Source organism: Rhipicephalus sanguineus, chromosome 7, assembly GCF_013339695.2.
Source record: "Rhipicephalus sanguineus isolate Rsan-2018 chromosome 7, BIME_Rsan_1.4, whole genome shotgun sequence".
NCBI classification, from domain to species: Eukaryota; Metazoa; Arthropoda; class Arachnida; order Ixodida; family Ixodidae; genus Rhipicephalus; species Rhipicephalus sanguineus.
In genome coordinates, this window is record NC_051182.1 from 65,092,047 (window position 1) to 65,119,020 (window position 26,974).

At 46.5% G+C, this 26,974-nt stretch overlaps 1 protein-coding gene across 1 annotated transcript; it reads right to left on the minus strand.

The window, feature by feature from the left end:
• Window positions 1-1,369: 1,369 nt before the first annotated feature.
• On the minus strand, window positions 1,370-26,915 carry LOC119399477 (cytochrome P450 3A19). Its single transcript, XM_037666278.2, has 8 exons — window positions 26,800-26,915; window positions 19,907-20,003; window positions 16,946-17,009; window positions 16,767-16,875; window positions 4,697-4,788; window positions 3,717-3,857; window positions 2,858-3,020; window positions 1,370-1,493 (listed from the first exon to the last, which is right to left on the minus strand). Exons 1-8 carry the CDS (start codon window positions 26,848-26,850, stop codon window positions 1,404-1,406), a joined length of 807 nt encoding a protein of 268 aa, XP_037522206.2. The 5' UTR covers window positions 26,851-26,915; the 3' UTR covers window positions 1,370-1,403.
• Between the last annotated feature and the right edge of the window lie 59 nt (window positions 26,916-26,974).

The following is a 26,974-nucleotide window of genomic DNA, read 5'->3' on the forward strand; positions in this document are numbered from 1 at the left end:
TGGCTGCAATTTCGTTAGCTTGCGGGTTATACTGATCTTCGAAACATTCCACAACCTGGTCGTAGCTTAAGGTGTTGACCGGGGTGCTTGGATTACGTCCTTGTAATATCCGTACAACGCTGTCGCTCAGCGAAGAAATCAGCAAGGCGAGGCGCTTCCCGGGATCCGTTACTTCATGTCCCTCGAAGAAGGCTTCAAGACGTATGCGGTACGTACCCCAGCTTCCCGCTGCTCCATCGAAAGCTGGTGGGCGAGATCCCATGTCTTCTGGTCGTCCGCCTTCAGCCGAAGATTATACCGGAGTAATATCCCATCCTCGTCGCCACTGAAGTAACGTAGCTGACACAGGCCAGAACCACAAGTAAAACAATGTTTATTCCAAAGACCTGCGATCGTCGTCTTCCTCAGTCTACTCAAACCTATGTGCACGCGCCGTGCAGATGCGCTCAGCCGCAGTTCCGCAATTCGCGCGATACAGCACTTCCTTCCCCTAGAGTGTCTGGTGAGAAATTGCACTTTTTTAGATGCGAAGTATCTTAAGGCGGAGCTCAATCCGGTGGTGGTGGTGGTGGTGGTGGTGGTGGTGTGCGGCGTGACCACCCTTACTGCGCATGCGCATACCCTCTCCACACACCTCCTGTCCACTCCCCCTCTCCACTTTCTCACTCCCCTTCCCCTCTTCCCCTCACGCGAATTGCGCAGTTCCGCAATTCGCGTGATACAGCAGATGGAAAGGCCGTCTGGCGGTATTCGATGCCCTCGAGTGAAGTGCACAGCAGCTGCAACCTAATCTTTACCGGGGATGCTTGGGAGGGTGTTTCAATTCTTCACAGCTGCCTTATCATCCAGAATGTGGTCTTGATGCTTCTTTTGTTGTTTTCTTTACGTAAACAGATACTGGCCTCTATGTTCTATGCCTGATTGCAAAGATAGATATGCAGCTTGCCTTCAATTGTTACAAGGCACCTAAACCACCCAGAGGTCGAAATTTAGTTGTGGCGTTGCGATCGTGCACGAGTCAACAGCGAACGCTAGCGGAGTTACACGCGTTTTCTCGTTCTGCCCTTTCCTTCGCCACACTGCGTTCGCTGGCTCGTCTGTCCACTTCTCCGAATGCCCTTCCTCAGCGTCCTAGGCGAAAACGCAAGGAGCGCGCACCTGCTAGCAGAGGTGCGCGCTCCTGTGGCCACTGACTGTGGTCAGTACTTGAATTTGCCCATTTTCTGCGGCACACGTGCGCTATAGGGGTTAGGTGCTGACGGCATGAAAAGTTGAGACCAACGAGAGGCATACAGCTTCGATGTTAAAGAGCGCAGTGTCACCTTTATTTGTACAACTGCAGCAAGGAAGAAAGAACGTCTTGACCGTCAAAATACCCGTTTACTTAGATGTATCAGTGGGGGTTACTGCGCTTGCTGGAGCCTACGCAGCCGTATGAAAACTTTTTCCTTAGGTGCTGCCATAATGGAGTAGGTGTCCATCTCTAGGTCACGCTGCAGAAAAAAGCATGAACAAAATACATGTACCCATAAAGAACATTTACAAGCACTATAAATTCAAAGAATATTGCCTCACGACATTCCCCCGGGCGATTAGTTTTGAGTTATAGGGTATAGCTCGCTTAAAAATTATTAGCTTAGCTTTATGTGAAAAAGTATTTCGGACTTGAAATGTTTTACGCATGTGCCAGACAATCAAAAACTTTGAAAATTTTAAAGTTTTATGCTGCCAAAACACGGTGTTGGTATAAGGCACGCTGCAACGCTATTTCTCGTCTAATGTTGACTGCCTGGTGTTCTTAATTTGGATCGTTGTAAAGTGTGTTTTTTTATTTTGCCCAATCAAAATATGGCTGTTGTGCAGGAATTAGATGTAGCGACCCCGTGGGTCAGGAACTTCGCAGTCAGTAAGCAACCATGGAAGACAAAAAGGGTGTTCGGGTAGCTGTATGTAACCGGAAGAATCCATTGGCAATTACGCAAAACGAATGACACTGATTACAATGCAATGTAATTATGTAAAATAAGATATATTCACGGATGATGAAACAAAATTCAAGCAGCCTAACTGATATAACGTCGCGTAGATTGGTTAAACAGTGGAGCTGCTGGCGCCGTAGTGCCAATTCAATGCTTGATTTGTCTCTCTTGTGGTTTGCCTCCTTGTGACCATCGGGCCCGGTGTCTCTATCTAACGTAACGGAGCAATCCTTGCAACGCATGTAACGTCCAGCAAATATATATTGTGATTCAGGTGCACACAATTTGCGAAAATGTCGTGTGCAAATATTGTGCAAGTGGGAATGGCTGCTTGCCCATTGGTTTGGGCACTATCTATCTATCTATCTATCTATCTATCTATCTATCTATCTATCTATCTATCTATCTATCTATCTATCTATCTATCTATCTATCTATCTATCTATCTATCTATCTATCTATCTATCTATCTATCTATCTATCTATCTATCTATCTATCTATCTATCTATCTATCTAATCTTCCGCAGAGCGAACGGCTTTAGCCATCGCCGAATGTTGTAGCTTTAAACAGCTTCTTTATTTGTTTATTGGCCCATTTGGACACATTTATTTAATGGACACCTTTGTTTAGCGGCGCATACCCGCTATGAGCAGTGGGACACTCCATGAAGATTTTCCACGAAACTTCGACCTTAAATAGCTCCGCTGTACCTTCGCCGGGAAAACTGCTTTGCACTAACAAAGTTGTTCATTCCGCTGTTTAAAATTGAATTATTTATTAAGTTCGAAAATAAGGCATTATTCATACCACGTGTATTTATCGCTGTATAGTATTATAATCATCGTCGCCTATCTGAAGTGCGCGTTGTTCACGTACCTTTTGGCTCTTGCCCAGAGCAATGGAATAGTGTCGCAGAACGTGCGCAGTCGCTGAGGCCAGCTCGGCAAGCGCTAGGCGCTGACCAAGGCATGTGCGCGGCCCGAGGCCGAAAGGTTGGTAGGCAATTGCGTTATTGGAGTGCTTGTTTTCCGAGCTGAATCTGCAATTAGGAAATATTCAGATAGTTTATGACAGACAGAGCTGATCGGACTTCATTCTCATGGGGTATGCTATGGGGTATGCTTTGCCTGGGGACGGAAATAAAATAAAAATAGCAAGCATTTGTACATGTTTTCCTTCACTACCAGCGCCACGCATACGATGAAGGCTGAAGTACTCTACCACCATGGCAAACTGTTTGCGTATAAAGTGTTTTTCGTGCCTCTTAGCTCCTAATACTGCATTTGACGGAGCTGTTATGTTTTCATCACTTCAAATGCTAAAATTTCCACTTAGTATGTTTTTTTTGGTCTAAGATCGCTGGGACGCCCTGTGTAATTTACTGCCTCCTTTAATATAACCAGTACTTGACGATGAGATGCTGGCTTTACAGTGACCGAATATCAGCACTATAACGCAAATATCGTACGTTTAAACCTAGAATGAAGGAAACAAATGGCATAAATAGTGAAAACTGCTTTGTCAATTTTTTTGTCAGCAGTAAAAAAATTCGCGCCACACTGGCATACAGTTAGAAGACGCTAGTTTTAGGCAGATACGCCAGAATCGTGGCCCCTCTTTTCGTCTCGCTTGTGCATTGGTGCACCTAGTTCTTGTCAAAGGTTCATTGCAGCATATGTACGAGCAATACTCATATTTAGTAGCCTGTCTTTGAAGATCACCCGCTTGTTCTCACCTTTCCGGGTCAAACTTTTCTGGCTCATCCCAGTACTCTGGATCATGGTGCAGCTGGTACGTAGGCACCATAACAGAGGTTCCTTTCTTGATCAGATACTTTCCGTAACGATAGTCTTCGTCCGCGCACCGTGTGGTAAATCTATGCCAGCGATCAATTTAAACTTATCAGCTTCAATATGCAGTCAAAGGGCATGCTGCCACACGTACGTTCTATTGAAATTATCTGTACCACAACTCGGTTATTTTAAAGCCCTGCGTCTGATTTATCTACCAGGTATTACTTTCTGTATCCTATGCCCATTTTACTACGGATAAGCTGTGTCGATTTTACAATAGACTCTAGGTAATGCAGCTAATTGGGCTAGATGGAATGTACTCATAGCGGCCTGCGCAAACAAGACAATATACAGAAGAATGTAGAAGACGCTCTCTCTACTTTCAGTTGGTAGATAGGGCCTTTGTCGTGTAGTTTGTTCTGACTCTTGCCTTGTCAGCACGGGTAGTCATGACCATAGAGTTCATTACTCACATATTTGGGTTGTTACGAAATTCAATACAGAGCTGTCCAATAAAAAATCCACACAAATTGTGAACTAAACTTTCGTTTTTAGCACGGTTGAAATTGGGTTAATCTCAAAGCCGGTCCTGGTGGTCACCAAAATTAACTTCACTGCACCTTAGTGCGGAATTAGTGCGGAATAAGTCATCCGAACACATCTTATAAGCCTGGCATTCTTCTTTTACTGTTGTAAAACTAATTTACACCCTTATACCTGCTATATGCGGAATTTTTACTCAGTGCAAGTCAATTACACAAGTGTTAAGTAAAGTTTAACAAACTGCGTCGTATTATCGATGATTTCGAGTTCGACTTGCCTATTTCATACCTTTCAAAATTTTCAAAACGTATGTTTTAGCTAAGCATTGTGTAACACATTAAAAACACTGACATGTAAATAGGGAATTAAAAATTCTTACGTGATGATCGGTGGGTACAAACGCATCGTCTCGCAAATAACTTGGTTCGAGTAAGGAAGTGTAGTCAGAGTGAGCAGAGATAGTTGGCCTGCCTGCAGCAGGAACATAAAAAGATACGTTACTGACACACCCACGCTGAGATCAGCAGAGATAACAAAACATCACGACAACTGCTGTAGATCCTCTGCGAAGCTTTATGCTTTCCTGAGCAATCGATATAAAAAGTGTAGGCGCTACTACATACGCCATTATGTAGAGGATACAATAGCCTAATTAGTGAGGTCATAGGAACTGGAACGTACAATTTTTCATACTGAGCGAGATGTCCACATGCGCGTAAAGAAGAAACGGAAAAACAACGCAGGCGAAAAGCAAGGAAAAACGGCGGAAAAAATATAATGAACTGCGTTGCTTGTGCTTCATGTCTTGGCGCTCTTGCTTTCGCTTAAGCGATGTCAGATGTATCAGTATCGCAATGAAACTGTAGCAAAGTTAAAGTATAAGACGGTGGCGCAAAAAGGGACAAGGACGAAACAGGAAGAAGAGACGTATACAAGCGTCACACTACCAACTGGTTTATTCTCGAAAAGACACTCAATATATGTGCCATGACGCACATGCGCAGACGGCCGAAATCGAGAATAAACCAGTTGGTAGTGTGCGCTTGTATACGCCTCTTCTTCCTGGTTCGTCCTTGTCCCTTTTTGCGCCACCGTCTTATACTTTAACTATGCACCAACTAGCCCCGCAACAAATTTTATTAAACTGTAGCAACACTTACCACTCTCATGTTGCAAAATGAAGGTGCCTATTAAGGGGGTATGGTAGGGTAGATTGATCAAAAAGCGATTTTGATTTGATTAATAAAAAATAATGCAGACCTGACGAGCGAAAGCCGACATTGGCGACCATGTAGAAGTGCTCAAAGGTATTTCGAAATGGCGCCAAAAACAGCGCCTTCTGATGGATGCGAGGGTTTCTAGACATGTTCTTTTCCATCATTCGTGCTGCATATATCTGTTTTTATAATAAATATGACTAGATTGGTTAAATAGGTAGATTTCCTACTATTTTCGTAGGTTCCGGCTGCAAATTTTCCCATCAGGGATGCTTTTGTAAAGTAGTCATTGGTTTAAGCTGTGAGCACGTTCCTCGCGTGCTTTTAAACAAAAACGCAATTTTCTCCCGATCAGTTTCCAGAAAAATTTCCCAACTTAATGTATCTCTTTTCGGAAAACTATCCGACCTGATTCAAGTCAGATTATACTTCAATCCCTTCCCAATAGTCTGAACCCCATATTTCGTAGAGAGCCGCGAGTTGTTTTAGGAAAAAAATAATAAATGAAAAATCTCTCTTATGACACGTGATAACTGAGGACTGTATTTTTTTTTCCTTGTGGTGTACCTGTAGCAAGCCGTTCTAATAGCTACGGATCAGTGGCACTGCTATGTGGAATTAGCATGATAATGTTGACGATCATACCGTTTTCCGGTTTTGAGAAAAGGTATATTTAAATTTACACCCCAGCCTATTTTAGTACTAAATACAAAAAAGTAAGAAAGGCTACAGTGCCAAATGAAAAAAAAAGCATGGCTGATCCCTCTGTCATAGGTATCGGTATAACACGAAAATAAAACGTGTCTTAACAGACGTAGTTGAGCGTTTGTTGTGCATTGTTTCGCCCCAAGGGCGAAGGAATGAATGCTATAGCATCAAGTTGTAATGTCACGCGAAGAACGGCAGGCAGCTCGAAACTTGCAACGCACTGCTCAAGCAGAAAGGCCGCAGCGAACGAACATACACGTGATGAGCGCGAACTAACAATTGTCACAGCTCGACAGTTAAAGCGCGCTGGTCAAATACAAAGGAGGACTCACGAAACCAACGCACAAGTATGAAGAGGGTGAGCGCGAACTGCCACAGTTGTAACATATTTCCTCTCGCAAAAGTGGCCGTTGCAATGAGCGAAGTGACCTTCGTGCTCTCTGTAACATCAACGCAAACTTGCGGTGAGAGCGCAAGACGGACAAGATAAGAGCGCGCACGAGCGACCACGCCCTGTAGAGGCGCATGCTCATCTCAATGCGTGGGGCGACGACCTTTAGAGCGCGCCCTTCGTGCTCTTCACGCCATCTCGCTAGTGATAACGAAAACACGCTGATGTGCCACCGATCTCTGAGTACCGCCACCGGCAAATGGTGTATATAAAAGAACGCCGTTAGTACGACGAAGAACGTGCCGTCTCTGGCGGAGTAGTTTCGGGCTGCGCGCTGGGAATCGAGGGTCGTAAGTTCGACTCCCCGTGACGGAACTTTTACTTCTAGTTTTTTCTTTGCCATATGTTAGTCTTTATATTTTACAACGTCATATCCGTGACGAAAATGCGTCAGTGGAGCCGTGGTGGACCCTGGCATAAAACGCTTTTGTGTTCAAATGAAGGATACGAGCTTCCTCATTGAACGCGCAATATTTCAAAATAAAATAAGGAACAGTTCTAGAGATATACAGCTGAAACCAGCACAACGTGTTTACGCTAAGAAAACTCCATAAGGCATTGCTTGCAACGAAATCATACGATTGTCAATGCTGAGTAAAGAATATTAAGTACTTCATCAAAAACATCGAAATTGTGTCTAACCTAAGAAAACGATGCCTTAAATTCCCCTTTTTTCGTTCATTTAACAAAACCATGTGACTCACTTCTAGCTTCTCAGTGCGTTTTCAATCATCACCCGCTGCCTGCTCTATGCTCATAGTTGGATACAGGGATCTCCCAGATATCTACTAGTTATCCTGTCCTGTCCGAGCTCATCTCACTTTATGTTTGCGAACTCCTTAGTTTCATCACGAGAGCTAATTAGCCGACGTACTAGGCTCTGTTTCCCGTCTCTTCGGGTCTTTCCATTGCTCTCGCTGAACACCAGTTGAACGTTTTACGCATTACGTGGCCAGACCAGCTTCATATTGGTTCCTTAATGTCAGCTTGGATATCGTGCACCCCTGTTGGTTCTATCACCCATTCCGCTTTCTTGCTATCTTAAATGCGAAGCATTTCTTCGCGAACTTCTGCGACTTTGAGCGTATCTATCTATCTATCTATCTATCTATCTATCTATCTATCTATCTATCTATCTATCTATCTATCTATCTATCTATCTATCTATCTATCTATCTATCTATCTATCTATCTATCTATCTATCTATCTATCTATCTATCTATCTATCTATCTATCTGTGGTGGTTCTTGGGCCCTCAGATGCAGGAAAACCAAGGCACGAACAAGAAACACATTTATCGACTTGACACATACACACAGTTACACACGCTTGGTCTGACTCAACAATACAAATATCCTTTAGGTCCTAAATCTCAGAGTTTATAACCCACACGCAAGAGGATCGGCGCGTCCTGACGACTAGGCCCGTCGAACGTCACTCACATACCGCAGTCAGGTAGCGATGATGCCAGCACGAAGCGGACAGGTGCGTGGTGAAGTCGTGCGAAGGTGCACGAGCAGACGACGACCCGCTCGTCGCGGTACTCACAGGCCCACGCTGACGACGGCGAACTCGGACGTGGCACCACGGCCACGATCTTGGCTCCAGAACGGAGTCAGCCTGACGTGGCACCGAGGCCACGATCTCGGCTCCGGAAAAGGCTCAGCTCTGGTTGCGCCGGAACCGCTTGGACATGGCGCCGAAGCCACGATCTCGGCTCCGGAACGGGGTCGCTCGGGTTGTGCCGGAACCGCCTGGACGTGGCACCGAGGCCACGATCTCGGCTCCTGGCCCGCACGCTTGCTCGTTCCCGGGACACACCAAGCTCGTCCCGGCTGGCCTGGTCGCACCAGCTCGGTCCCTTTTTCTCTCGGCCCAACGACCGGCGCTCTGGCTGCCTGGCCGCGTTCTTTCAGCCCGGCGACGTTCTGCCGCTCTCGAGCTTCGCGAGCGTCTCGCTCGCGCACACCGTCGTCGTCGTCTCTGGTTCGGCGTACCCTCTTGTGGGCCATAGTCTCTTACCACACATATAGACTCTTACTACACTTCCCCCAACTTCCAGTTCGTTGTACACACTAGTCAGTGTTGTAGTCAGATGCAGACTTACTAAGCACACGCATAATAGAATAATAGCACTACAATCAGAGAACACTGAAGAAAAGTTGTGTACAACGACTATAAATCATGGGTCACTGAAATCCGCGCGGCTCATGTAGTCAGCGCCGACATTGTCCGCACCACGAATGTATTCAACGTGAAAGTCATACTCCATAAGGAGCAAACTCCATCGTAGAACCCTGCTGTTTAGATGCTTCGCCGACTGAATGTAGGACAGTGGTTGATGATCGCACTGCAATACGAAAGGCCGGCCGTATAGAAAAACGTGATATTTTTGGATTGCCCAGACCACAGCTAGGCATTCTCTTTCGATGGTAGAGTAGGCCGATTCACGGGGTAGTAATTTCCGGCTCGCATACGATACTGGATGCAGACGACCATCATGCTCCTGGAGTAATACTGCCCCTAAGCTTCGTCACGATGCATCAGTCCGCAGCACAAAAGGTTTGCGCAAGTCAGGAGATCGCAACACAGGTTGCGTGGATAAACGTTTCTTCACGTCTTGGAACGCTTGTTCGCTTTCTTTATTCCATACCAGCTTATTGGGAAAGCCTTTTTTCGTGAGCTCGGTCAATCCAAATGTCAACTCGGCATAGTTGGGCACGAAGTCGCGATAGTAGCCCGCAAGACCGAGAAAGGCTTTTAGTTCTTTCTTGGATTGTGGTTGTGCTGCCGCCTGGATCTTGTCAGTGATTCCCTTCATCATCTGCAGTAAGCCCTGGCCGACAACGTGACCCAAAAAAGTGGTCGTAGGACAGCCGACTTCGCATTTTGCTGGCTTAATAGTCAGGTGAGCCGCTCTGACACGCTCGAAAAATCTCGTCAGCGTTTCCAGATGATCTTCCCAAGTCTTGGTAGCGATGAGCACGTCGTCAAAGTAATACAAGACATTTGGAATCCCTTCGGTTATGGTGCGCATTAGCCGATTAAATACCGCTGGCGCAGTCTTGATGCCAAATGGCATATACTTGAAGTGGTATAAGCCGGATTCGCATGAAAAAGCTGTAAGCTCTCTGGACTGGTTGGCCATAGGGACTTGCCAGTAGCCCTTGGTGAAATCGAAACGTGAGAAATAGTTACATCCCGTGAGCTTCGCAAACATCATGTCCGTGCGCGGAATCGGCTCACAATCCGGGAGTATAACTTTGTTCAGTTGTCGAAAGTCGATGCACAGCCTCATGGTGCCATCTTTCTTTTTAACGACAACTATAGGTGAACTGTAGGCCGAGGTGGATCTTTCAATCACACCCAGCCGCAACATGTCTTTTATTTCATCTTCCACGGCATCTTTCACAGCGAACGGCAATGGATATTGTCGTAATTATATCGGAGCCTCCGAAGTGAGCTTCAATTCACATTGAACCACCTCTGTCTTCCCCGGTACGTCGGAGAAGATATCTCTGAAGCTTTCAAGAACGTCCGTGACTTGCTGTCGCTCGTTAGCGTTGAGCTCCGTAGATATGTTAACGTCCGTCTAGTGTTGCGCCTGATCTAATGGAACATGTGGTACGTCGTCGCAAAAGTCCTCGTTTGCCTCCGTATCTGGTGGCTGTGTAGTTGCTGTAGCTGCTGCGATAGTTTGTTGGGTTGGTGGTTTGCGCTCTTCATATTTCTTTAACATATTTATATGAAAGAGCGTAGACTTGTTGCCGAGGTTGACGAGGTAATCGAGTTCACCTCGTTTCTCCACCACTGAGAAAGGCCCCTTCCAGGAGAGGAGCAGCTTATTGCTGTCAGCTGGTAGCAATATCAGCACTCGATCTCCCGGCGAAAGGTCGCGCTTCCTCGCTTTCTTGTCGTAATAGCCTTTCTGTAACTTCTTTGCCTTCTCTAATTCATCGTGTGCCAGCGCACATGTTTGTTCCAGACGTTGCCGAAGCTCCATCATATATGTATACGAGGTCTTGGTCTGACTGTCGAGGCGAGCGTTCGTCCAGAGCTCCTTCAGGACCGCCATAGGTCCTCGAACATATCGACCACACAGCAATTCAAAAGGCGAGAACCCAGTGCTACGCTGTGGAAGTTCGCGGTATGCGAACAAAAGTGGTGCGAGGTAGCGGTCCCAGCTCTTCGGACGCTCTTGGCACATGCGCCCTATCATGCGCTTCAGTGTGCCGTTAAAACGTTCAACTAGACCATTAGCCATCGGATGATACGGCGTGGTAGGCAGTTGTTTCACAGACAACAGACGTGTAAACTCCTTCATAACGGCCGACATGAACGATGTGCCGCGATCACTAATGATCTCCCTTGGAATGCCGACGCGGGAGAACATTTCCAGAAGGCCCTCTGCGACTTGTCTTGATTCGATTGATGGTAGCGCAACCGCATCTGGGTATCGCGTCGCAAAGTCTACCATGGTCAGTATATAGCGGTTGCGGTTGTCAGAGGCTGGCGACAATGGTCCAACTATATCAATACCAACTCTGGAGAATGGTGTGTCGACGGTAGGCATGGTGCCCAAGGGAGCGCGTCCCACCAGGTGACGAGGCACTGTGCGTTGACAGACGTCACACGACTTCACAAACCGCTTCGTATCAGATTGGACACCCGGCCAGTAGAAGTCCCCAGTAACTCTGCTTACTGTTCTTGTGATGCCCTGATGGCCGGCTAGAATGCCTTCATGCGCTAACTTAAGGACAGTTTCGCGCAGTTGACGAGGCACCACTAGTTGCTCCAATTCCTTTCCACAAGACAACTTGTGTTTGCGGAAGAGAATTCCGTCACGTAGGAAGAACATGGTTTCCCGGTCGTTCAACACAATCCTTTTACCAATTGCCTCAAAACAGGCTCGTAGTGTTTCATCATCTGCCTGATATTGCTGTAGTATTTCGCTTTCTACACGCAAAGACGGCAGAGACATCACGGGTAAAGGCGTGTCTTTCCCCACTTTCGTTCGGCCTGCTCCTACAACAGCTGTTTTTTCTGGGTCGGGACCTCCAATCAATACATTCTCCTGGGCCATGTTCTCAACTTCTTCGACCGCTGTCTTCTCCTGAGAGGCAGCAACGTCACCGGATTCCATCGCTGGCTTCTTCTTGTCGCAGTCGATGGTCGGTTTCTTCTCGGTTTTCCTACGAGTATCAGCGTCAAGTGGGATTGCGTCTGGCAATACCGCACCCTTGATGTTCCCTAAAATCACGTCGTACAGTGGGTCCACCATGCACTTTACGAGTACTTCACCCACAAAAAATGGACTGCGCAAAAATACCTTGGCTTCTGGAAGGTACCTCACCGTACGATCAAGTAAATACACTGGACTCGATGTTCCAGTAAATTTCTATTTCGGTACTAAGGCCTGTCGCACGACAACGGTGTTGCAGCCGGTGTCCCGGAGCACGTCAACTTGTCTCTTCTCCAGGAACCCCTTCATGACAGGCACGTTCACAACGTTGCCGGGCGTAACAGGCCGACTAGATGTCGCAGTGACGATGGATATCGTCTCACCGTCTTGCAGCGTCACGTATCCATCCTTGAGCTGCTGAGAAGTCGGGTCCTTTCCTTCCTCCGACAGGACACACGACGCCTGGTTCTTATGAAATTGACGGTTACAGTTTTCGCTGCTGTGGCCAGTCCTATAGCATTTACCACATCGGCCCGGCGTATTTCCTTTGGTACGTGACCAGCAGTCAGCTGCGCGATGCCCCGTCTTGTCACATAAGAAGCACCGGTTCGCAGGTTTCCCTGCCTTCCTCGCTGCCTCGGACTTCTTTGCAAGCTCAGATGGCCCTGTCCCTTTGTGAGCGTGTTCTTTATTCAAGTTAGAGAGCGCCTGCGCTTCCATAAAGCTGTCAGCGGTATCACACATTGCACTTAGTGACTGGCACTGTCTTTCCTTCAGAAAAATTCTGAGTGCTGGGGAACCTTTCATGAACTGCTCACATATGATCAGTTCCCTTAAGCCAGAATAGCTTCTCTCTGTCTTGCCCATTTCCATCCAATGGTCAAAATATCCCGAGAGTCTTGCAGCATACTGCAGGCCGGACTCATTATCCGCGGGTTTCGCTTTGCGGAATTTCTCCAGATAGCCTTCTGCAGTGTACCGAAACCGCTGCAGTAGCGCCGCTCTTAATTGGTCATAATCTAATGCAGCTGTCGGATCCAACCGGCCTATCACAGTCAGAGCCTCTCCAGTCATGAATAAGCTCAATGACAAAGCCCATTTCTCACGTGGCCACCCTTGACAAGTCGCGACCGGCTCAAACCGCTGTAGGTAGGCGTCGAGATCGTCCCGTGTTCCGTCAAAGGGCGGTATCAGTTTATGAGGGCTATATACTTCCGGTGCACGTGTAGTCCTCGTGGTGACGCTCGAGGTAGCTCCCCCTGGTTCATTAGCCTCGGCTGACTGTCGTCCCGCGCTTTCCTGAAGTTAAAGCTTCAGCTCCAAAATCTTGAGCTCTTGTTCCTGAAGTTGTCGCTGTCGTTCGGCGCTTTCCTTCGCTTCTTCTCTTTCCCGTGCGCGTTCATCGCGAGCTAGGGCGCACTCTTTCTCTACCCATTCTCTAAGCTCAGCCTTCTCGAGCCCTAGTTCTCGGCCAAGTGCAATAAACTTTTCCTTGTCCATGGCCTAGCCCCGCATCTGAGTAATGGCTGTAATATTAATGTGCCATCCTGGCAGGCTCGCCAAATGTGGTGGTTCTTGGGCCCTCAGATGCAGGAAAACCAAGGCACGAACAAGAAACACATTTATCGACTTGACACATACACACACAGTTACACACGCTTGGTCTGACTCAACAATACAAATATCCTTTAGGTCCTAAATCTCAGAGTTTATAACCCACACGCAAGAGGATCGGCGCGTCCTGACGACTAGGCCCGTCGAACATCACTCACATACCGCAGTCAGGTAGCGATGATGCCAGCACGAAGCGGACAGGTGCGTGGTGAAGTCGTGCGAAGGTGCACGAGCAGACGACGACCCGCTCGTCGCGGTACTAACAGGCCCACGCTGACGACGGCGAACTCGGACGTGGCACCACGGCCACGATCTTGGCTCCAGAACGGAGTCAGCCTGACGTGGCACCGAGGCCACGATCTCGGCTCTGGAAAAGGCTCAGCTCTGGTTGCGCCGGAACCGCTTGGACATGGCGCCGAAGCCACGATCTCGGCTCCGGAACGGGGTCGCTCGGGTTGTGCCGGAACCGCCTGGACGTGGCACCGAGGCCACGATCTCGGCTCCTGGCCCGCACGCTTGCTCGTTCCCGGGACACACCAAGCTCGTCCCGGCTGGCCTGGTCGCACCAGCTCGGTCCCTTTTTCTCTCGGCCCAACGACCGGCGCTCTGGCTGCCTGGCCGCGTTCTTTCAGCCCGGCGACGTTCTGCCGCTCTCGAGCTTCGCGAGCGTCTCGCTCGCGCACACCGTCGTCGTCGTCTCTGGTTCGGCGTACCCTCTTGTGGGCCATAGTCTCTTACCACACATATAGACTCTTACTACACTATCTATCTAGCCGCCTACGTCTTTGCGCTCTCGTGGCCGTTTCGTTAATGCGATGTATATCAAAATTGGTATGGCATAACGTGACTCTATGAAGAACATAATTGACAGGTCATAACATGAAAATCATGACATGCATGTACTGAAACGGTATGACATACATGCCACGGCGTTGGTGCTCTTGCGGCCATTTCGTTAATTTTCTATATAACAAAATCGGTATGGCGCGAGAAGAGTGTATGACAAACATAAATGACAGGTACAGTCGTGCAAATCATGACACGTATGTCATGTAAAGCATGATTTACATGACGTGGTCACGGGGCTATGGCCATTTAATTGGATGAATAATTACCAAAATTAGTTCCACGAGACATTTCTGTATGGCGAACATAAATGACAGGTGTTCTCATGAAAATCATGACATGCATGTCATGTACGCCATGATATACATGCCTCGCTCATGGTGCGCTTGCGGCCGTTTCGCTATCTCCACATGTGGCAAATTTGGCACTGCATGATGTGACCGTACAAAGAAAATAAATCACAGCTGCTAACATGACAATCATGATATGCATGTCATGTACAGCATGATCTACCTGCCACGCTCATGGTGAGCTCGCGGCTGGTTAGCTAGCTAGATAAACAAAAAATTGGTATTGCATGACGTGACTGTACGACGAACATAAATGAGAAGTGGTAACATGACAATCATGACACGCATGTCGTGTAGGGCATGATTTACGTGCTAAGCTCATGGTTTGCTCGCGACCGTGCGCTGCCTTGACTCAGAGCAACATTGGTTTTGTGCGACATGACTCTGTGACGAATATCACCGACAGAGAATAACATGAAGATGATGACATGTAGGGCATGATTTACACGCCATGCTCATGGATATCTGGCGGCCGTTTCGCTAACTTGCTATACCCCAAAACTGGTATTTTGTGACGTGACTGTATGACGAACATAAATTACAAATGGTAACATGAATATCATGAATGCATGTCGTGTAGGGCTTGATATACAAGCCACGCTCATCGGCTGCTCGCGGCTGTTTCGCTAGCTTGACATACACCAATATTGGTATTGCGCGACGCGACTGTACGAGGAACACTAATAGCAAGTAGTGATATGACAATCATGACATGCATTTCATGTACAGCCTGGTTTACCTGACACGATCATGTTCCGCTCGCGGCCATTTCCCTAGCTGGATATACACCAAAACTGGTAATACGTGACGTGACTGTATGGCGAACATAAGTGACAGGTCCTTAAACGCAAATCATAACATGCATGTCACATATACGGCATGATTTGCATGACAGTCTTGGTGCGTTTCCGGCCGTTTTGTTAACTTAATATACACCAAAATTAGCATGGCATGACATGAGTGCGTGACAAACATAAATGACCGGTCATGCATTGTATATACCAGAATGTACGTTTCATTATATAAAAGACTTCACATACGTCCATGCATGATAAACACGGGATATATAGTGAACTAGATGCCATGACATGAATGACTTCATCTTCCTCAAACATAAACAAGGCGATGTATGCAGCTCTCTGCTGGCTGCTTCGCATTACATCGATTTCCATAGTGCGTGGGATCTGCCGGATTTTTTAAAAGTTGGCCGCTATCTCGAAACTATACCCTTCAGTTACTTCGAATTCCATGTTGACAGACTGCATACTGCGATATATATCATTCTCTTGCTTTCATAGCTTGCAAAGTGCAAGTTACCTTGCGTCTTTTTAGATATGGTTTGCTGTTTTATTACGCCCACGATCATAGCGGTTAGCATCACCGTGTGCACAGTAATACCAGGAAGTAATAAGGGCCTCCAAATATTGCTTAACGCCATACGCACGGTCACTGCAATGTAATGTACTGCCAGCAATGCCGCTGGGGCGAAGCGCAGAAACGCTTACGTGCTTCTCCAGGGGCGCACATTTTGCAATCACTGGCGTTCCTAGTTATTCTGGAGCACTTCATTACGTGATATCGCAGTACCTCTTTGCTGCTTCTCGATATTCAAAACCTAGTTAACCAATCAACACCCACTACTCGCGATACAATGTAAATGAATTTAAGGCCAACGGAGCGACGTCATAACGTACGTTATCTATTTAGTAGAATACCTAGTAGAATACCATCTAGCACAATACCTTATCTGTTCCTTAGTTACACGCGGCTGCTGTAGGCTTGTCTCAAGGAAGGGTGTACAGTCGCGCTCAATATGACTTGCAACAAAGGAGCGCGTGGCCTCACTATTTGAAAAATTGCGCATGGCTTCAACTTAGCCCTATTTTCTCAACTAAACAATATTTTCCCATTTAGGACCATCCCCAAGTTTGAGAACAGACATTAGATGCGGAAATCAGGGCAAGTTGAAGCCATGCGCAATGTTTGAAATAGGGAGGCCACGCGCTGCCGTGTTGCAAGTCATATTGAGCGGGACTGTACGTCGCACACAAAAAAAAGGAATGTTATAATGAGAGCCCACCTCTTTTGCGAAAGCCTCAAGCACTTCTTGACGCATTTTCTCCTGCACCTCCGGATATCTAGCCATAACGTAAAACCAGTTAGTCAGAACCAACCTCGTGGTGTCGTACCTACGCAGAGTAAAAAGAAACACAAATTACGTCAATAACTGGGGACACATTCCCTGAGAGTGCCGCTTACCCTCCAATGAATACCACCATGCAATTCGATGCCAGTTGGTAGAGTGTCTCTGGTGGCAGAGGAGCTTTAGAGAAAACAAAGATGACATGGCTAAATGAAAATAAATTTCGCTCGACTTTCACTTCATTGCAGCCAACATAACGAATTATTGGTTCATTTACCGTTCCCCATCATCCTTTTACGATGACTGTTTTGGTGCACTGGAAGAGCATAATCTATTCCTTATATTTCATAACTTATAATGCAAGCATTGTAAGCTACATTGTTATCACAATTAAAAATATTAACAGTAATTCGTGCATCCAGTACAACACGTGCTTCATTGGGCATCGTATGGAATCTCCTCTGGGTAACCTTCGACCCTACCTGCTCCTTCAGGAATAATAATCCTTATTGGTCATGTGCTTATAGCGCATGTCTGTTTAAAAAACTGGTTTGGACTATATTTATCCAGTACACCACTGTTGGATTTCTATGCTCTGAAATACTCAAACCCTATATAAAAATGAAATGACCAATAGGCGTTCTTTTCATTCTGCGAGAATTCTAGAAATGGCATTCCGCAATAACTGCGCGGCTATTCTCCGTAAACCTTGCGTTAACAGAGCTTTAATTCTATGTAACAGAAACTAACGCATGTTTTGAATGCTTACTCGCCGGTACCCTGCATATCGCGTTGGTACTTCACCCCTAGAAACATGGTAATCATAGATGACTACGTCGCAGTACAGATAAGAAAGTTAATCTTTACAAAACAATAAAACACCAGTCATTTAACCTCGCTCCAAGGGCCCATGTTACGCTATGTTCACAAACGTAACGTCTTACTTAAAAAGGCTAAAAGTACCTACTATCAACATGGAGTGCTCTAAAATTGGAGTTCCTGCAGATATAACTGGAACGACATTAAATACTTTTTCATCTTCATCAAGAGGACGCGCTAGTGACAGAACAGTCGCACAGCATTAGCGCTCTTACTAGTACCATAGCTACCACAAATTCAGTTAATGACTTATTTGTCGAGTCCTCAACATCCACAGTCACTAACTTGCCTACTTTTTTTCGCTTACCTCACAATTTTTCAAACCCACTTTACCAGCATAATTTGCGCTATTGTAGGTCGGACCAAATGCTAAGGCACAGGTTGAATTTATCTATCCAAAATTCGGCTAGTTGCTCACGAGTTATCTTCCTAACATTCTGATGATATTACCGGTATTTTACGCCACTTTATTTCGTGCCTACGTTTTTCCAACGAGTCTCAGACAAGGAAAAGTAACACGCCTATTAAAAAACATCACACTTTCACTTAAAGCCGAGACAATGCATGCGATAGCAACAAGTCTTAATGTTATACGTTGTAAGGTTTGCAGCTAACACTTTTGTATCCGATCACGCGTAAATCAACAAAACGCTGGTTTAAGTGAATACGGCCGTTCCAGAGACCGGAGTGGTTTGCGGGCTGTCAAATCTCTAAACGCGAAATCAGGGCTGGAAGCACAGAAAGTTCACGAGCCGTCTCCTGATGCCTGTCAAGACTACGCGCACGCCAGTGACGGCGCGCTGCAAGAGGTGCCCCCCCCCCCTCGTGCCTCCCTTGGCATGCCTTCATGCTTCTTACGAAAGACGGGCGGGGTGTTTCCTCTACCCTTCATAAACGATCAACGGAGGCCTCGCGCGCGGGGCGACGTTTTCGCATGCGCGCTTCGTGCGATGGAGACGGCCAGCTCGTTTGATCTCCGTTTCAGCTTTGTTCGTAGCCAGTGCTCGCGAGCGTTTACTCGTAGGTAGAACATACGATGTGCAGGGTGATGTTATCAATTTGTATTTTAGACGGAAAATGGCGCCGTCGCCGACGCCAACGGTGATGGTGAAAGTCAGTCGAGAGAGAGTATCCATATAATTGCTATTGCAGTAATGTTCCCACCCATTCCATAACCAGCGGAATCGATTTCGCGCGAACGAGTCAGCGAGTAACTGCGTATGCTACACATTTGCGCAATCAGCCAAGTGTTACAAAATCGGTGGACCTCTTTGTGTAAATTCAGTATTTATGCGCATTTCATGGGCTTAGCGGCCACGTCGACTACGCTGGCGTGCAAAGCATGGCTTATTGTCCAACGTAACTCCGTTATGCACGTTATAGAACACAAATAATTATATCGAAACGTATGAGGCAGTTTTTTGCGCATACCGTGAGGGGATGAGCTACGGTAGAATCTCGGTCGCCGCCTCATAGAAGTGCATACGCAACGCGTATTACATTGTAATATAGTATATTGCCAATGCTGCAACCCCGACTAACGTTATAGAAGCGCCAGCATCACAAATCATCTAAAGTAACCAGTCATGTAATACTTTTCATGAAAATCTCTACCGAGTGGTTTCTACCTACAGTCGCCACAGCACATTTATCAGCTTTTGTGTGCTACCAACCTATGGAGACGATGCCAACAGTGACACCGCACTTTCTGAGACCCGGGCTCTTTAACATCACCGCGGTCATGAGGCGAGCAAACAACGCGGCGCCACACAGCTACTTGAGTGACGCCAGAACTGCATACTTGAGCTTGAAGCCAGGGATTGCATCGATAATGTCGCGTTTAACATCACCACGTCAGATAGGGGCCAGTGGTTTACCTCGGCGCACTGAAAAGCACATTAGAGGACTGTTGTGTATGGGGTGGCCGAAGAAGCCAACAGAAGCTGTATCACTGCATCTTCATTCATTTCTTTTCGTTATTGTGAACACTTGACGAAACACTTGATGTATTATATATTTATTTGAACCAATAACAGTAAATATATATGCTCTGTGTAGGGGACGAGTAAATATTAGCTATATGCCTTGGGTGACATCCATTATTACGACGCAGGATTCTCTCAAAAATGAAGATTCATTTGCCTAACTTGTAAAATGATATTACGCTTGGCACGTGAAGTCAAAGGCTTACGTGATACCTGTGCTATCTGCGCGAAGTTCGTGTTTGACCACTTCAGGAACTGCCTCGTCGACAAGACCGTCCAAAAGAATTTGGGCCATGTCCGGTATTCGAACCTGAAAAAAAATGGCACAACTACTAATTACGCTACATGCACAGTGATGTTACAATTTATTCAGAAGAATGGTGGTTATCGCTCCGATTCCATACCAGCCGACACGTCATCATATCAGCAGTACTGCCGCAAAGGCGAAGCAATTAGTGCCATAGCAAGAAATTCGAAGGTTATTTGAAGTAATGCTCGCTGCTTTAGCATGTGACCTGGCTTAACAACAAAAGATGCCGGTGTGAGGAAGTGAACAGGACCGCTGCAGCTAGCGAAGTGATCTTCGTGCTGTCTATGACATTAACGGCAACTGCTATGAAAGCACAACACGTGCAAAGGTATGAGCCATCATCTGCTCATGCCCTTTAACGAACGGCGATCACACCCGGCCGGTCAAATTAAGCGTTTGCTGTCGCAGCTCCGTAGCCCGCCCTCCGACGTCTCTCCACGCACCTTTCGCGCGACAAAAGACGGCCGAGCTGTGGCTCGCCGCTTCAGCAAACGATCGTCGGCAACGCTCGCACACTTTCACTCGCAATAGAAGATACGATGCGCGGGGCGATGTTGAAGATTTGGACTGTATGCGGAAGGTGACGGTGAAGGTGACGATGAAAATGCGCCTAGAGCGTCCATAGAATAAAAAAAAACGCTGTATCGATTGTTTATGCTCTTTTTCTTCGCATTCTCTACCAAAGATTTTCCTTAACGTCCTTTCTGATTGTTTGTCTAACTCCCTCGTCGCTGTGTTTCTAGAATGATGCTTCATAGCATAGACTTTTTTTAACTATAACACATTTATGAAGGAACCTGCAGCCATGCAGCTAGATTGCTCGACGATATAGACCTTGCATTTGAAACCGACATTCGAGTGACAAATTCGAGGTATTATGTCAATAAAGTATCTAACTTATTGAGAACGCTGGAATGCACGGGTTGATACTAGCGATTTAACAACACGCGTTTATGTTGAACAAATGGTTGAACGCTGCGCCCTTTCGGCAGGGATGAATGCATCAACTGAGAAGGAAAAGAAGAACATGGCTAACGGTTATATAATAATTGCTAGGGGATTTACTTCCAGAACCCTGATATAATTATGAGGGACGCCATAGTGGAGGGCTCCGGAAATATTGACCGTCTGGTGTTCTTTAACGTGCACCTAAACCTAAGCCCACAGGTCTCCACGATTTCCCCTAAATTGAAATGCGACCGGTGCGGCCCCGATTCGATGCCGCGACGTCGGGCCTGCAGTCGAGCACCATACCTACTAGACCACCACGCGGGTCATGGCTAACGGTTAATCACAAGTTTGCCAACACAGTCATTGCGAGTGGCACTCTGAGACATCTTAGTCGTAGGGTCGCTTTACTTTTTTTTTTGGTTGAAGAATAATTACGAAGACTCTAGTAACTAATTAAAGTAGGTATATTCATTTCTCACATAATTTATGCATGCCTCGGTAGAACTAATTTCTCTCAAGTACGATTGTGCTATGTGAAAAATACGCTAAATATAAAAAGTCTTAGTTCCGCTCACAAGGATAAGAGATGATTATGATGGAAATACATTACACAACTAAGCAAAGCCATCCCGTCTTGTCCTGGTGCCGATGAGCGTCCGGAAACGGAAATTGCGGCGTCAAGCTCGTGACTCGTAAAAGGTACATCGGGGCGCTCATCATACGATGGGGACGCGATGGTTCTACCACGCTACATACCTGCGCTGCAGCCTTTGTCATCCCGGAAACGATTATTGCTCGACGGTTCCAAGTAGGCCACAAGACCAGATCAACTGCCCCAGAGCTTGTTGCTATCCGGGAGGCAATCAGATGCATTTCTGTAGAGCAACCTCGTACATGGACGGCACTCTGCGATGCCAAACCCGCTTTGCAAACCATTAATTGCGTCATGAGAGAAGGCCCATATCCTAATTCAGCTATAGAAATTGCAGAGCGTCTTCAGGTTTCTTCAATAAATGGCCACCTCATCACTTTCCAGTGGATTCCTGCGCACTGTGGCGCGATAGGAAACGAGGAGGCAGACACTGAAGCCAAAAGAGCCTTAAACAGTATCCCTGAAGTGCGCATTGCGTTTTCACGACCAGACACGAACGCCCTGCTTCCGTGCGTAATGCGCAGCTTTACACTTGGGCGCTGGTCCAAACCGGAGCGACGACACCGGCGATTGCAAAAATGGGACCCGGAAATGAAGTTCCGCATGCCTTGTAAATTAGAGCGACATATCGCAAGTGTGATTCACGGGATTCGTCTTGGGGTGCCTTCAGAAGACGTTATACAAATCTCATGAACTGCAGTGACACCGGTCCCAATTGTGATCACTCTCAAGTGCCAGAAACACTTGAGCACATATTTTCTACCTGCCCAGCATATGCACTTGACCGACAGAAATTGGTTTCCTCGACGGAACGATTTTAGGTTAGGCCATTAACTGATGAGGTTGTGTTGGGCCTTTGGCATGACGCCAACAGTGCAACTGTGGTTGTACGAGCGGTCACAACTTTTCTACAGGCCACTGGACTGGAGGCGCGGCTATAGCACAGCGCCAACTTTACGAGGCTGTATATACTCACCTCTCTACTAACTCACCATCGTCATTCATCACTCTTTCGCCTCCCCACCACCTTTACAGTAGCAGGCTAGAGCATACTATCGCTCAGGCCGACATCTCTGCCTCTCTGTAAATAAACGTCTCTCTCTCTAAGCAAAGCCATGTTCACTGTTTTATCAGCAGCATAGAATATATCACACATTCGCTCGCGGTTTTATAGTAGTATCTGGGCTTTAACATACGGATTTCTTTGACACGCGCGGTGCCACGCGTGCACAGGCAATCATAGGTACAGCTCATATGACGGTCAGGAATTCTGGCTGTAATAACACTGTCGCAACTCAACCGTCAGCGAGTGCATTACATGGGCTCTCACTTCAACTACTGCTCATGATTTGAGATGACATGACCTCCAATATCATGCGCGCCGAGTCTGCTCACACCGAATGACCAGCAGTTTAGACCACAGATCAGATGCCAGAACAAGTGGTCAATATAACACACTGATAGCTCTGCTCTTCCAAGTAGAAAACCAGAAAACTCCTGGTTTCGCGAATATGTGCTTCAATCTCAGCTAGGGTCCCCTGCCCCCTCGCCAACGTCTATGAGGTTCGTCAATGCTGCAGAAAGTTGTTTACACACTGCCCGGGGGATGGCGCAATGTTCTTTCCATTAGTTCGCGGGGACGTTTATCAAGAGGATCAGAGCGTCGAACACATGCTTCGTTCCACGCGCCTCGCGTGTCGTCATAATGCCGGCCAAACAGCGTCTTCAAGACTGTATTCCCGCTGAAGAACAAGGGCACGCGCATGCTTGTGGGCATGCTGGAACAACGTACAGCTGCGTATGAGACGTGCTGAAGCTCAACGGCGGAGGCTTGCCTACATGACCCTGATGTACGGCAGCACAAAGCGGAAGAACGTCCCTAAAGCTGCTAGTCTTAGTTCGTAGACTATTTCTTTGCGTTGCTATCGGATAAATTGCTTCGCCATTGTAGCGAAATAATTTGCAGGAAATAAATTACAGATTCGTTACGTACGCGAAAAATTCCGCGGCTATAGGCCATAATGCATAAATATGGTCATCTTATGAGCCTTGTGTTGCACGGCAAGTCTGTGCGATCTTTCGATGCGTCCGTCGCTGAGCTCAACTTGCTGCATTTTATACTAGTTTTCATGAGTAAAACAGTAAATATTTCGGCGGATGTTCTCAGGACGAATGTGCCGACGCTGTTCGAAAGACAACTTAAGTAAGGCAAAGGACTGTAGAATATCGATTGAAATGAAATAATCTAAACCTTAAGTTTGTGAAGTTATTCAAAAAAGAGTTACGTAATTTATATACATGCATCGCGACTATGAAAAAACAGCAGCACGAGCACACTGAAATCAAAGATTTAAAGAAGAGTAGTGCATTTTAGATGCATTGATAGCAGGAGGCACAGCGCTCGGTGAAGCAAAGACGACGGCAACGCTCATAAGTTTGGTCGACCACAAATACGTCTAGCTTGTTCAAATAACAAATTGTTAAAAACTAATCGATCGACTAAAAGTAGGCTAGAGGTGCTTATTCAACACTAGGGATCTATTTTCATTAAGTGACCTTCCGTGTGTTTTTCCAGCAGCCCGGTCGTGTACGAAACAGCACCAGTACACAAGAATCTCTTAGATAAGCCTTCATTTTATTGAGTATGTCCATGTCTATTGCAGCAACAACTGTTGCCGGTTATGATTTGAACCACTTTGTTCGGAAACAATGACCTGTGCTTTCTTTTCGTTCAGATCCGGTTCGGATTGACGAAGGTTCCGAAAATGCCTCTCCTGGTATGATTCTCTGTTCGCGTGCGGTTCGACACCCTGACTTTAACATAATGCAACAGTAGATGCATCAGGCGGTGGTGGCGGTGGTGGTTGTAACGCTGCAGTAGAGGGGGTTAGCCTAGCATATATACGGGCAATTGTTCCGTCTGGGCATCTCATGAGTTTTAGGGTGTGTCACCCAGGATTTAGCGGCCCTGTGTCACGCAGGAAGGCAACCAGCAATCGGTGAACTCTCCTCCAGATTGCCACAGGCTCTTCAGGAATAAGGACATTTTTAAATGTTTGGTGCCTAAGTCCACCCTTTTGCAGGCAGCGGACCATCGCTTCTGTCTCCCTGTCGAACTAAGGACATTACAAATTCAGAAGAGGTCAATGTCGCAGGTGTCATCGCAGATGCCAGAGAGCGGAAAAGCGGATCGTCCAGTCTTCAATGACCAAGCTATAGCGTACGGACTTCCCAGCAAACTACATAAAATTCTTGCTTAAAAAGCGTATACATATTTCATAGATAACTGAAAACCATTTTGACAACGCTACCTTAGATGAGCCATAAATACCCTGAAACAATGAACGTAAGAAACACAGTGATGTAGTAAACGCAGTTTGCGTCCGCTCGTATGCTCTTCATATTATATATTTTGAAGTATCATTCTAATAAAGGCGATATTTGAGAAAGCTAGTTATTACTATAATTTGCTCACTTGTCACCACCGAGGTGATTGGCTCCTTACAGCCTGAATCACAACCATGCATTAGCAATGCTTGATCAGGTGAAGTTAGCAGGAACTATGCGCATGAAAGCAAATAAACATTGAGATAAGGAAACATAGCGCCTACCTTACGTAGCTCTTTTTCAATTGTAAAGTTCAATGTAACTGTGAACTTGCGCTATGAGGTTGAGAATGCAAATGCGAGTTTCGTTGCAATCTACAAATGGTGTGGCATGAATGCGATGCTGCGTGGCATAAGTGAACCATACCTCGGGAGAACGTTACATGAATACCGAGATCTCGTTAGCCCGCATGGATATGTATGATATAAACATAATATATTCATCGACATTGACCGAGGAGGCTTATTTCGACGAAGGACTACATGCGGATATCGTACGTCTCTGTTATCCTTCTCGGTGACACTGGTGAACAGCAACTTTCGCTTTGTCCTGGGGTTGCGACAAGTATTCGACCAGCGCTTCTGCGCTATTTACTCTTCACAAATTCATAAACTAGCATTATGCGTGTCTTTTTTAGCATCAGAATGTCACCTGTGATTGTAATGCTCCCGTACCTATCCCATCCTTTGTTTTTCGAGTATGATCGGACCATGTCCACCTTATGTCCAGAAATGGTAGCTAAGGCTCCCATAAATATTGAAATTCGGCCGTTCTGGAAAACAGGCGCTCGCTATGGTCTGGCTGCCTGCCTATGTGAATTCAGTGGGTTCCATTAGAATGCTCCAAATGTATTGATGATTATAAAGCTTTAATGCGATCCCCCATTGCTACTGGGCGGTACTTGACTAGAAGCAACCCATCGTGCATGAACCCATTAGGTCACATATGAGCCATCACTTTTCTTGCATTTCGCTATCGTTATTTTTGATTTGTGGTATTAGTAAATCTGTGTAGGGCTGAGCGTCTGGTGACTTCTCTGCCTATTTTAAGTGTAGCATCAATAACAGCGCCTCCGATAAATATAATTAACCAATGCAGGATTTCGGGCATGTTCCTCATCCATAGAGTGCCTACATATGTGCAGTTCTGTGGCTTTATTATGCGTATCTTTAAATGACAGCTTCACATTTCCGTATGTTCACCTTGCCTAATGAGAAAGAAAGACTTCAACTTGTCGCTGTTTGTTGACTCACTGGCACGTTAGTAAACACGTATAGCATGACACGGGAAGTGCAGTAAGTTATAAAGGTGGGCAAGTTGGACTCGATGCATACTGGACAAAAAATGAAGACGATGGAGAACACACAGAAGATGAAGGACACAGGACAAGCTCCTGCAAAGCGCTTGTCCTGTTCGCACCTTGTGATCTTGGATGAGAGAACCATGGGGCGCGTTGTTGCAAACGTAGTAGTTTAAGTTTAGCAGCTCACGTAGCAGCTGTTGCCTACGAGCATGCTGGTTCACATGCTGAAGTACTGAAACGCTAATAATCGACGGCACGGAGATTTATACGTCACAGGAAACAGGACTTGCAAAACACGGTTGGAAGAACCTTGCATGGTGTCCCACACTTTCGTTCTACAAAAATCGGAGATGATAGGGGTATTAGCGCCAGGCGATAGCGAGATTATCAAGGAAAAGCACCGTTTAGCGCAGTTCGTCCCACCTGTCAAAATAGACCACCCCGAAAAATTATGCCCAATGCGAAAGCATCACATTCGTGAAGGCAATTCAATATACACATACTTGCGGGTTTTTTCTCCGGTGCTCGATGACTTCTGCGGCCTTCTTAGTCATTTCAGCCAGAGGATTGGCGTAAATGGCACCTAAAAGTTTGGCAGGCGTCCTAAGCAGCCGTGGCCAGTGGTAGAGATTCTCTGGAATTGCACACAGTTGAAAGCATTTGTTTTATTACATCTGA